At 43.3% G+C, this 13,509-nt stretch overlaps 1 protein-coding gene across 1 annotated transcript; it reads right to left on the reverse strand.

Moving 5' to 3' along the window:
* Positions 1-251: 251 nt before the first annotated feature.
* On the reverse strand, positions 252-12,643 carry LOC130428691 (NACHT, LRR and PYD domains-containing protein 3-like). Its single transcript, XM_056756882.1, has 8 exons — positions 12,594-12,643; positions 12,301-12,417; positions 11,188-11,312; positions 8,261-10,067; positions 7,849-8,022; positions 2,482-2,655; positions 1,089-1,262; positions 252-270 (listed from the first exon to the last, which is right to left on the reverse strand). Exons 1-8 carry the CDS (start codon positions 12,641-12,643, stop codon positions 252-254), a joined length of 2,640 nt encoding a protein of 879 aa, XP_056612860.1.
* Positions 12,644-13,509: the final 866 nt, after the last annotated feature.

Consider the following 13,509-nt stretch of genomic DNA (forward strand, 5'->3'; position numbering starts at 1 on the left):
CAACCCAGCACATTAACCCAGCGGGTTTAACCCAACACCTTGAAAACTAAAACTACCCATAAAGTGTTTAACATGTGGAAAAATAACCCAACAAAACAACCCAACGGACTCAACCCAGGGTATGGTTTAAAAAATAACCAAGCCATTTTTAGAGTGTGTTGATTGTGTGTCTGTAATGTCACTATAGTGTAGTCTTCTTATTCACCATCAAATGATACTGAACAACACACAGATACCTTTAAACACACACTTTACTGTAACCTGTGAGTCCTAAAGAGAAACAAAATGCAGAACTTTAATGTATCATAACTACATATAATAAACTCTGTTTATCTTCCTCTTTTTAATTTTTAACCTGTTTTATATGTTTCATCTGTCACTCTATTTGTATACCCTATATTGTGGTTTGTTATTTTATAAAGTCAGTCAGTTTTCTGAACTGTCTGAAGCACTCAAGACGTTCACTCACTGCACACGTGTGATGATGATGATGATTATGATTTTATCAATAATAATGATCAAGAGCTTCAAAAATACCCAATCCAAATAAACATCTAGTCTTGTGTGCACAAACACTGAGGTGAACATCATCAAACAAACAGCAGGAAATAAAATAATAAACCTCCACATAAATAATAATAATATGTTAAGGAGAGCAAGATGACAGTATTACATCCTAAAGTGAACACTCATTGAATTTAATTATTGTTGTGCTGCACTCATAAATCATCAAGTGTGTTCATCTCTACACTTCACATTTACTCTTGTGTTTTATTATTCATAACTCTTATGTGCTCTAGAATTTTTTTGCAAACCCTTTATTTTTGTTTTCAGTTGGGCAACAATTTCCCAAAAAAACATAGGTTTGCTTAAACTAAGTGATATTTGTATTCTTCCACAAACTTAGACAAGGCAGAGGGGTAGAGATGGGTAGAAATATTTTAATAAGCTAATTATAAGGAAATAATTATGATAAATGTCTTAAAACAGATACACTTATCTTATAACAGCACCAGAGTCATTTCCAAGTTCAAAGTTTTAACAGTTGTTGGACTGTTGAAACATATATTTAAATGAGCTCTACTCACCCCACTGTCTCTAGTTTATAATGTGGATCATCTCTCAGCTCAAAGAGAAGCTTCAATCCTGAATCTCCTACATTATTATGAGACAGATTCAGATGTCTCAGGTGTGAGGGGTTTGACCTCAGAGCTGAAGTCAGAGCAAAACAACCTTCATCTGTTATATTACACCATCTCAACCTGTAGAGAACAATAACACACACTTCAGTCTCTCAGTTCAGCGGGAATGTCATCAATGAAAAGCATATTACACTGAAGAACATTCATCATCAATTTAAATCTTGACCTCATCATTAAAATGCTGTTCTCACACTCTCACGCTCTCACACCACACATTTGTTTTCTTATACAGGACCTGTATGTAATAATTGTCTAAAAGCCAAACTGTATTTTAATGCTACAAACATTTGAAAACGTCTCAGTGGTCTAACAGCGCTCCTAAATGTCAAAATAGGTGAGGTGACCAGTGGCAGTTTCTGCGCACATCTCGGCATATCTGAATGATATTTCGCTATGAATGAAGGACCATCACCTGCAACTGAACCTTGCAAAAACTGAACTGCTCGTGATCCCGGCCGACCCGAAGACTCAGCACAATCTTTCCATCCAACTAGGTTCATCAACCATCACTCCTCCCAGAACGGCCAGAAACATGGGAGTGGTTATTGATGATCAGGTGAACTTCACGGATCATGTTGCAAGCACCAACCGGTCCTGTAGATTCATCCTCTACAATACTAGGAGAATTAGACCTGGACGGTCCGAGCATGCTACGCAAGTCCTTGTCCAGGGTCTTGTACTTTCCTGACTGGATTATTGCAATGATCTACTGGCAGGTCTTCCAGTTTGACAACCAGACCTCTTCGCATTATCCAGAATGCAAATCCAAGGTGGACATTAACGAGCCAAAGAGAGTGCACTTCACTCCTCTCTTCATTAGGTTGAACTGGCTCTCTATAGTCGTTCGCATCCAATTCGAATCTCTGCTCTTGGCCAACAAAACCACAACTGGTTTGGCATCTCCTTATCTTCACTCCCTAATTCAGATTTATGTTTTTCAAATACTTAAATGCATAATTTACCAATAAATTCTAATACAGAAGCTCTTTTTCTTTATCTGTCTGTTTCTTATTGGCAAGATCTATTAACCATTGTATTTAAAGTCCATGTCTGATCTGCGCTCAACATTTAAAGGTTCACCTAAAATTACAACTAATACAGTAATGTCGATTTTTGTTTTCAAATGTTTTGACAATCATAATACACTTATAATGCAAGGTTTTTGTGTTTGTGTTTTTTATGGCATCCCAAATACCCCCCAACCAACCCATGGACATGAATATAGATCATGATTAACAAAGAATCAGTGCATGTGTGACTATCAGAGAGATGATCTTACTCCAGTGTCTCCAGTTTACATTGAGGATTCTCCAGTACAGTAGAGATCAGCTTCATTCCTGAATCTCCTACATTACTATAAGTCAGATTCAGATTTCTCAGGTGTGAGGGGTTTGACCTCAGAGCTGAAGTCAGAGCAATACAACATTCATCTGTGATATTACACCAGATCAACCTGTAGAGAACAATAACAAACACTTCAGTCTCTCAATTCAGCAGGAATGTCCCAACTTAATTATTAACTAAAAATAATGACTTTATCATATGACATCGCAAGATTTACATTTTCATATTGTTAAAATAAAAGCGGCAGAACTTATTACTTGTTCAAATGATTTTTTTAAAACATATGTATGATGTACTTCTTGCTGTCACATAAATGTACAATAAAAGATCGGCTTGAATGTTAAAGTTGGGGTCAGAAGCTTTAAAGATCAATACAAACACTCTCATACAGTCTGTTTTGTTGGTCTATTGGGTCAGATTGTGTTTTTATCACAAGTCAACTGCTCCAGAGTTCCTTATCAAGAATAAGGTGTAGGGATGGGATTATCTGTCCGGTACTTTAACAGTATTCTTATCGGTTCTTTTTGCCATTTTTTAAGATACAAATAAAGAAATTACAATAGAGTTAACACAGCTTTTTTCTGAAATGTAAAACAAACTATCATTCCCTTTCTGTCGGTCTCTCGACGTTGTGTCGAGCCGACAGATGGGGTTCGCCCTCTGCCTACTATAGAAGAGGCCAATGAAATTTGGTGAATGAAATTTGCATGCCGGTCTCCGCCTCCGGATGTCCGGAAATAAAGGAAGGCGGCGTGCAGCATTCATTTACCCTTTGTTCTTCAGAGCCATCGCTTATGAGTACAAAAACTGCAAAAAGCTGTAAGACTACATTGCGGGATCTACGACGTGAAGCAGCAGATCGTCCCAACCTGCAGCGACCTTCCCCTGGGCGGTTCCAGAGGTGTTTTTGCTTTGCTTTTCAGGACTGAGCATTCTCCAGCGCGGCATGTCCCACTGTTCTCTTGGATGCGGCAACCTCATTGAGGAGGGGGACGGAAACGATAGCTGCATCAGGTGTCAGGGCGTCCAGCACGCTGAAGCAGCTTTCATTGACACATCTTGCCCTCACTGCGGGCAGATGGTCATCAAGACCAGAACTGCGGTCAAGGGTGGCTGTCTTACTCCAGGAACCAGCCACAATTTCATCTGCTACCCGGGCTGTGACGTCGGTGGCTAAGGGCTCGATGTCCACCAGTGCCTCTGCGAGCGTAAACCCACCATCCTAGTGCTCACGGGCCGCTCGCATCCCGACTCGCTCTTCTGAACTTTTCCCAACCGGCCGTGGCAAACCATCCGGACCCCATTCTAGATCTGTGTACCCTGAACGGCAGCTTGTGAAGCTCACGCAGAGGCGCATCCTGACATCCATCAGGTGTCAGGATTGGTTCGTGGCAATCGACCTGAAGGACGCTTACTTTCATGTCTTGATCCTCCCTCGACACCGTCCGTTCCTACGGTTCGCATTCGAGAGGCGGGCATATCAGTACAGAGTCTTCCTTTTCGGTCTATCCCTGTCTCCACGGGTCTTCACAAAGATCTCGATGACTGGCTTATCTTAGCACACTCGCGAGATCTGTTGTATATACAAAGGGACATGGTGCTCCGGCACCTAGATCGATTGGAACTCCAGGTCAACCGAGAGAAGGGCAAGCTCTCCCCAGTGCAGAGCATCCTCTTTCTCGGTATGGAACTCAACTCTGTCACCATGTCGGCGCAACTGTCCACAGTACGCGCGCAGTCAGTGTTGAACTGAAGCTGATGCTCTTGACAACAACTACCCCCTGGCCCATTCACCTGACAGAGGACCTGCTCTCTCAGGGAATGGGCACGTTCTGGCATACCAGACCAGACCTCTGGAACCTCCATGTCTGGTCTCTAGACGAGACAAGAAGATCCTGTGCAGGCTACCCCCCTCTGTGGCGGAAACTATTGCCCAGGCAAGGGCCCCATCTACTAGGTGGTTAAACACCTATAAATCGTGCCTCTTCTCGTCCTGGTGTCTCTCTAAACGAGAAGACCCACGGAGGTGCTAGATCGGGATCGTGTTGTCCTTCTTACAAACAAGACTGGAGACTTACATCTCCCCCTTCACACTGAAAGTGTATGTAGCCACTATCACCACTCGTCATGACTCAGTTGATGGAAAGTCTCTAGGGCATCACGACCTGGTCACCAGGTTCCAATGGACGCGAGAACGCAGAATCCGCATCGTCTCCGCTCCATACCCTCTTGGGACCTTAATGTGGTCCTGGCGGGCCTCTCTGGGCCCCGGAGGGTCCGATCTTCCTCACCTTAAGGGTAAGACAGCCCTCCTGATGGCGCTCGGTTCCTTCAAGAGGGTAGCGGACCTTCAGGCAGACATTTGTAGAGATGCGGGTTACCTTTGCGTAAACCCGGTGTCATCCCACGTCCTACGTGGCAAAATGTAGGACTGGCATCCGGTGGGGCGTATGCCTGCGAAAGCACCTTCCCACCCTCCACCAGGCTGGGTCAGTGTGCCATCTACCTCTCTTCTTACTCTACCACATGGGTAAGAACAGGCATTCCATCCATCACTAAGCAAGCCCCCCCTGTAGGTCGGCTGGGCAGAGCAGCCTTCCCCCTTAGGCCGGGTGACATATTATCTATCACAGATAGCTCTAACCGGAACTAGTGCTACCGGACGTTTGTAACACCCCCTCCAAGGGCTGTTCCGTCTGACGTATCCTTGTGAGTTGGTTCCCACTCCTGGTAACCCATGACCTTCCACAGGGGGACCTCCACCTCGCGGTTAACTACTCAGTCCGCACGTTCAATGCGATCTCCCCCAAGGGCAAGACCATGTCTATATCCACTTTATTCCTCCACCCCGGGTAGGAAGTGGCCTCTGCAGCGCATCCATAATTAAGAAAGTCGCGCTCACCCGACCATCACACTGGAAGGTTACAGTCTCACGAAAGTCTCGTGCTGACACGCCCAGGCCTGCTACCGTCACTTCGCTAGAGATTGTGACACGATACAGCGTTGTGGCATTTTCCATAGGAACCCCTATCTGTCGGCTCGACACAGCGTCAGAAAGGGAACGTCTCGGTTACGTCTGTATCCTCAGTTCCCTGTTGGAGGGAACGAGACGTTGTGTCCCTTATGCCACAACACGTATCGTATTCTGCTGCAGTCGTGAGAGGCTCTCAGGCCCTTTTTAGAAGAAAAGGTAGATGAATGCTGCACACCGTCTTCCTTTTATACCGGATATCCGGGGGCGGAGACCTGCATGCAAATTTCATTCGCCAAATTTCATTAGCCTCTTTTATAGTAGTCAAAAGTAATTGGTTCTCAGGGGCGAACCCCATTGAAGTAGAGTAGGCGGGGCGAGGCCGTGGTTCGAGTCCGGTGAGTAATTGTGAATTGAGCGCCAGCTGTGCGCACACCGGGCTCGAATCACGTAGGAGATAGGGAGCATATAAAAGGAACGAGCGACCGGACCGTCGAAGAGAGAGGACCGGGCCCGAACTTATGCTAAGTTTGTATTTATGGTCTTGTAATTTTTATTTATATTTTGTTCGCCAGCGGTCGTCCGTGAGGGGCCGCCGGCTGTTTTTATTTCTGTTATTTAATGTTTTGAATGTCTTCCGGTTCCCGACTCCTTATTGAGTCTTATTACACCCATCTGTCGGCTCGACACAACGTCTCGTTCCCTCCATCAGGGAACTGATGTTACAGACGTAACCAAGACGTCCAACAGAGGAACGCTTTAACCAGAAGTTAAAGAAGTGGGTTTGATCAATAGCTGAACTTTTCCTAAAGCAGCTTTAAGATATTTAAATTGAAGATTTATATTAAGAACTGAACTACTTAAGCTATCAATTTAATATATAATATATAATAGGTGAGAGTAGGAACGTAGATTGACCGGTAAATCGAGAGCTTTGCCTTGTGGCTCAGCTCCTTCTTCACCACAACAGACTGGTACAGCGACCGCATTACTGCAGAAGCTGCACCGATCCGTCTGTCAATCTCCCGTTCCATCCTTCCCTCAATCGTGAATTCCATACTCCCGGAGCACCCTCCACAAGATGCCGCGAGGGACACAGTCGAATGCCTTCTCCAAATCCCCAAAACACATGTGGATTGGATGGGCAAACTCCCATGAACCCTCCAGCACCCTGGCATAGACTTTCCCGGGGAGGCTGAGAAGTGTGATCCCCGATAGTTGGAGCACACCCTCCGGTCCCCCTTCTTAAAAAGAGGGACCACCACCCCGGTCTGCCAGTCCAAGGGCACTGTCCCCGACCGCCACGCGGTGCAGCAGAGGAGTGTCAGCCAAGACAGCCCCACAACATCCAGAGACTTGAGGTACTCAGGGCGGATCTCATCCACCCCCGGTGCCCTGGCACCGAGGAGATTCTTGACTACCTCAGTGACTTTAGCCCGGGTGATTGACGAGTCTGCCTCCGAGCCCTCAGCCTCTGCTTCCTCAATGGAAGACGTGACGGCGGGATTGAGGAGATCCTCAAAGTATTCCTTCCACCGCCCAATGACATCCCCGGTCGAGGTCAACAGCTGCCCCCTCCACTGTAAACAGCGTTGGTAGGGCATTGCTTCCCCCTCCTGAGGCGCCGGACGGTTTGCCAGAATCTCTTCGAGGCCGACCGATAGTCCTTCTCCATGGCCTCGCCGAACTCCTCCCAGGCCCGAGTTTTTGCCTCCCCAACCACCCGGGCTGCAGTCCGCTTGGCCTATCGGTACCTGTCAGCTGCATCGGGAGTCCCACGAGCCAGCCAGGCCCGATAGGACTCCTTCTTCAGCTTGACGGCATCCCTTACTTCCGGAGTCCACCACCGGGTTGACTATGGAGGTGGAGAACATGGTCCACTCAGACTCAATATCTCCTGACTCCCTCGGGATCTGGTCGAAGCTCTGCCGGAGGTGGAAGTTGAAGATCTGTCTGACAGGGGATTTGGCCAAACGTTCCCAACAGACCCTCACAGTACGTTTGGGTCTGCCAAGTCTGTCCAGCTTCCCCCCTTGCCATCGGATTCAACTCGCCACCAGGTGGTGATCAGTTGACAGCTCCGCCCCTCTCTTCACCCGAGTGTCCAAGAAAGACGGCCGTAGGTCAGATGAAACAACCAGTCGATCATCGACCTCCAGCCAAGGGTGTCCTGGTGCCATGTGCACTGATGTTCAAGCATAAGGGTGTCGTCTGATCGTATCACTTTTTTTCTTTTATTTCCCATAAATTCTGCTTTGTTTTAAAAGCAGTTTATGTTTTCTGCTACTGTATGAATCGATGAATGTGTGACTATCAGAGAGATGATCTTACTCCAGTGTATCCAGTTTACATTGAGGATTCTCCAGTACAGTAGAGATCAGCTTCACTCCTGAAGCTCCTAAATTATTTTCATACAGATTCAGATGTCTCAGGTGTGAGGGGTTTGATCTCAGAGCTGAAGTCAGAGCAATACAACCTTCATCTGTGATATTACACCGACTCAACCTGTAGAGAAATTAGGAAATAGTCATTTGAGTTTGATACAACATAAAATTGAACTTTCAATTGATTATTTAAATACAGTATGGCAACATTAAGTTCTTTATCTAGTGACTTTGTTTCAATGCTTGAAGAGTTCTAAGTGTGTGAAAAATAAAAACTGCATGACATACAAGACTAGAGATTTGTTGTGGATTTTCTTTATGAATAATGTTTAAGGAGGGAAGTGACTGTTCACACTTACTGAACTGATCTGGATTCACAAATCACAGGCAGCATATTCTTAATAACTTTCAGTTTTTCATGATTGTTTTCTCCTCTAACAAAATCAGTGATATTAAACTCTTTCAGCTCGTGTTCTGATGTCAACAACACAAAAGCTACCGCCGACCACTGAGATGAAGAGAGTTTGGATTGATTTAATGTTCCAGATTTCAGATGATGTTGGATTTCCTCCACTAGTGAATTATCACCCAGTTCATTCAGACAGTGAAACAGATTTATGGATTTCTCTGGAGAGCAATTGCTCCTGATCTTCTTCTTGAAATACTCGACTGTTTTCTCATTGCTGTGAGAACTTCTTACTGTCTGTGGCATCAAACCCTGTAGAAGATTCTGATTAGACTCCACCGACAAACCCAGAAGAAAACGAAGAAAAAGATCCAGATGTCCATTTTTACTCCGAAGAGACTCATTTACAGCTCTCTGATGCAGGTCAGATATTGAAAGATTATCTTTAGCTCTATGACACAATATTGATTTGAACTTCTTAATATTAGTTACTTTGTTCATTGTTTTGAACACATTTGTGTTGTTGTTTATAAAGGTGGTGTGAGCATAAAGAGCTGCTAGATGTTCCTGAATGCTCATATGTGCAAAGCAGTAAACTTTCCCCTGATATAAGCCAAACTCCTCTCTGAAGATCTGAGTGCACAATCCTGAGTACACTGATGCGTCTGCTACATCAATGCCACACTCTCTCAGGTCCTCATCATAGAAGATCACATTACCTTTCACAAGCTGCTCAAAAGCCAGTTTGGCCAGTTTCAAGATGATTTCTTTATCATTCTTCTGTTTATTCTCATAGTCCTTCTGATGTTTGATGTTTGTCTGAATGATCAGGAAGTGTGTGTACATTTGAGTGAGAGTCTTTGGGATCTCTCCTTCACTCTCTGCTTCACTGAACATTCTCTCTAGAACAGTGGCTGAAATCCAGCTGAAAACTGGGATGTGACACATTATGTGGAGGCTCCTGGATGACTTCAGGTGTGAGATGATTCGGTTGGCCAGACTCTCATCACTGATTCTCTTGCGGAAGTATTCCTCCTTCTGGTTGTCCGAGAAGCCTCGTACCTCTGTGACTCGATCAACACATTTAGAGGGGATGAGATCAGCTGCTGCTGGTCTGGAGGTGATCCAGATGAGAGCAGAGGGAAGCAGATTCCCCTTCATGAGGTTTGTCAGCATCACGTCCACTGAGGCTGATTCACTGACATCACACAACCTCACACTGCTGTGAAAATCCAGAGAAACACGACACTCATCCAAACCATCAAAGATGAACAACAGTTTATATTCACCACTGGAGATTTCCATTTCTTTTGTCTCTGGGAAGAAAAGATTAAGAAGATCTAAAAGACTGAGTGTTTGATTCTTCATCAGATTGATCTCTCTGAAAGGAAATGGAAATATGAGGTGGACGTCCTGATTCTCTTTCCCTTCAGCCCAGTCCAGAATGAACTTCTGCACAGAGACTGTTTTTCCAATGCCAGCGACTCCCTTTGTCAGCACACTTCTGATGGGTTTGTCTTGTGCAGGTAAAGCTTTAAAGATGTCATTGCATTTGATTGGTGTGTCCTCTGTTGCTGTTCTCCTGGATTGTGTCTCAATCTGTCTCACTTCATGTTGATTACTGATCTCTCCACTTTCACTCTCTGTGATGTAGAGCTCTGTGTAGATCTCATTCAGCAGTGTTGGGTTTCTCTCATCTGATGTTCCTCCACACAACCTCTCAAACTTCTTTTTCAACTTTGACCTGAATGTGTTGAGGACTTCAGAACAATAAGAACTGTAAACAGATTATAACAGATTTAAATATTACTTCCCTTTGACTGTAATCATTTGCAAATTTATAACTGTTTTCCAAGTCTGATTTTTGAGATTTTAATAATACACAAACATATTTTTTAAAACCAATAGGCATTCCCTTCGTTATAGAAGATCATATTAACAAATGAGATACAAATGGATACCTATTAGCTACATTGTAGATAGTTATGAACTAACATGATATTGTGTTGTCAATTCAAAGCAATAGATTAATGTAATTTAATCTAATAATCTGCTGTAAATGACATCCTCTCAATTCTCGACAAAATTACAAAACAACGTGGCAACACAATGAAGACATGTATAGGGCTGCCACGATTATGAAATTTGGCTGACGATTAATTGTCTATTAAATAATTGCAATAATGCCGATTAATTGTCTGTTTAAGGTTATGTGACAATTTAACTAATAATTAAATTTATTAAATGAAGAAAATATATACTTTGTATGATCGTTTCGTCTTAAACGTCTCGAATCATTCGTCCGGAAACAAAAAAATTAGTCACATTAAACAGCGCATCCTAATGAGTTTACGTTGTGTGTGTACGCTTACCTAAAATCCACGGAATCCACTGCAGATCTCAGCTGAATTACATGGATTTTAGCGATTTTCATTGACAAGTTATAGCGCTATACACACAAAACGTGAGAGCTAATTTGCTTTGACCGTAAAAATAAAATAAATCCACTTCTGTCTACCTAGGATTGGACTATGTTCAGCTACTTCATTGCATGTTGTCTAAAAACTTTAGCCATGGCATCAAGTACACTAATGTCGCTTGTGAAAACAACAATGGCAGAGCGTAGTGTGTAGAACAGTGTAGATTAAGGGTCGTTAACATTTTAATAAAATCCACTTTGGAAGTCACAATCGAAGGGAAATCTGAACGGCTCGATTTCTCACATGCTTGCAGGGAAAGGCAGAACAAAAAAAAACTTACTAGGTTCTTATTTTTTACGATTTCTGGGATTCTAAATACACCAGAGACCCGATTATAACAATTAAACACAGAAAAAGTGGGGTGACATCTCCTTTAATAAAAATAAAAAAATGACAAAACTGTTGTACCTCTGATCAGGTGATGTGTCTCGAGCCTTAAATTCTGGTGGTTTTTCCATAGACCAATCACTCTTCATAGACCCACAGCTGATCTCAGGCGAGTCTGATCTCTTCTGGTGAACTGATCTGTAACAATAAACACAACATTACACAAAAGATGTTTGATTACTGATGGGTGTTAAAGGTCTCCTCAGATGAGCACATTCAACAAGTTGATATGGTTTATTAGGGTCTTCATGAAATGTCTGGAACATGTTTTAATTAAAAACACTCAATGGCTGTGTTAACAAAACTCTTCTTGTCTCGTCAAAAAACGCTCTTCCTCGTCCAAAACAGATCTGCTTACTGCAACCCGTTTTGGGGCATGTCTCTTTAAATGTTATTGAGTTACACTGGACCCCACCCCCCTTATGTCTGGCGTGTCAACACAACACACATGTAGTACTCCCATGGCAATGGTTTAGCTAAATTATATTTCCTGAATTTCCCTGCGGTTAGTTTCGTCATAAACGTCTCAAATCATTCGTTCGGAGACAAAATAAAATCAGTCACAGCAATCAGCGCATCCTAATGCGCTTATGTTGTTTGTGTATGCTTACCTAAATTCCATGGAATCCATTGCAGATCTCAGCTAAATTACATGGATTTTAGCGATTTTCATTGACAAGTTGTAGCGCTATACAAACGCAACGTGAGAGCTAATTTGCTTTGACCGTAAAAATAAAATAAATCCACTTCTGTCTACCTAGGATTGGACTATGTGAAGCTACTTCATTGCATGTTGTCCAAAAACGTCAGCCATGGAGTACACCAATGTCGCTTGTGAAAACAACAATGGCAGAGCGTGGTGGGTAGAACAGTGTAGATTAAGGGGCGCTAACATTATAACAAAATCCACTTCGGACGTCACAATTGGAGCGAAATCTTAACGGCTCGATTTCTCAGATACTTGCAGGGAAACACTCACCAAAACAAACTTACTAGGTTCTTATTTTTCACATTTTCTGCTTTGCTAGGTGCACCGGGGACCCGATTATAGCACTTAAACACAGAAAAAGTGGGGTTTTCATCTGATGTCTCTTTTAATAAAAATAAATTGACAGAACTGTTGTACCTCTGATCAGGTGATGTGTCTCGAGCCTTAAATTCTGGTGGTTTTCCCATAGACCATTCACTCTTCACAGACACACAGCTGATCTCAAGTGAGTCTGATCTATTTTGATGAACTGATCTGTAACAAAGGAAATTATTATTTCAAGTAAATTATTCATTCATTCTTTGTCATTCGTTTAAAAAACATGCTGAAAATGAAGAATTATATACATATTAAGATTTGATTGTGCTTTTGTTTTATGATTTAGAATATGTGAATGCAACCTAAATGTTTTTAAACTTTAATAAGAATACCTGAATCCTGGAGAATAATCTCCATCTCTGAGTGTTAGTGGATCATCCATGAATCATTTAGTCAAATCAGTCTGATCTTCACTGATGAATCTGATCACCTCCACTGACCCTGAATGGATCTGATAAATCACATATTACTTTTAATATTCTTGTTTGTTAGAAAAAGTATATGTAAATCAGTACAAAAAAGTACATTCATTTAAATGTTATAAAATAAGATTTTATCAAACAATTAATAACTTCTGCATGGAAAATTCATTCACCTATTTTGTACAATAATTTATTTGGGCTCTGTTCAGCCTTGACAAAACGTTGCAAAACATTACTTAAACGGAAACGATTGTGCGATTGAACTGTTGGGTTCCGGGGTTAATCTCTACCTTGTTTGTTTTGTTGTGTGTGTGAGTGTTCGAACACCTGGGATCCTGAGTTGGCTACTCCCCCTGTATGGCGGAGACCATCACCCAGGCTAGGGCCCCATTTACTAGGCAGTTACACACCTCTAGACGGCGCCTCTTCTCGTCCTGGTGTCTCTCTCAACGAGAAAGACCCACTGGAGACTAACATCTCCCCTCAACACTGAATGTGTATGTAGTCGCTTTCGACACTCATCACGACTCAGTTGATGGAAAGTTTCTAGGATGACACGACCTAGTCACCAGGTTCCTAAGGGGCACGAGAGGACGGAATCCACCTCATCTCCGCTCCATACGGATCTTCCTCACCTGAGTAAAACGGAACTCCTGATTGCGCTCGCTTCCTTCAAGAGGGTAGGGGACCTCCGAGCATCCTCCGTGTCCCCGGATTGCCTTAAATTCGGCCCGGATGCGTGCCCAAAAAGTTCCCACTACTCCCTTCTGGGGCAAAGTGGTGAACTTGCAGGCGCTTCCCATCGGGGAGGAAGACCCAACACGAT

Source organism: Triplophysa dalaica, chromosome 9 (assembly GCF_015846415.1).
Source record: "Triplophysa dalaica isolate WHDGS20190420 chromosome 9, ASM1584641v1, whole genome shotgun sequence".
In the NCBI taxonomy this organism is placed as follows: Eukaryota; Metazoa; Chordata; class Actinopteri; order Cypriniformes; family Nemacheilidae; genus Triplophysa; species Triplophysa dalaica.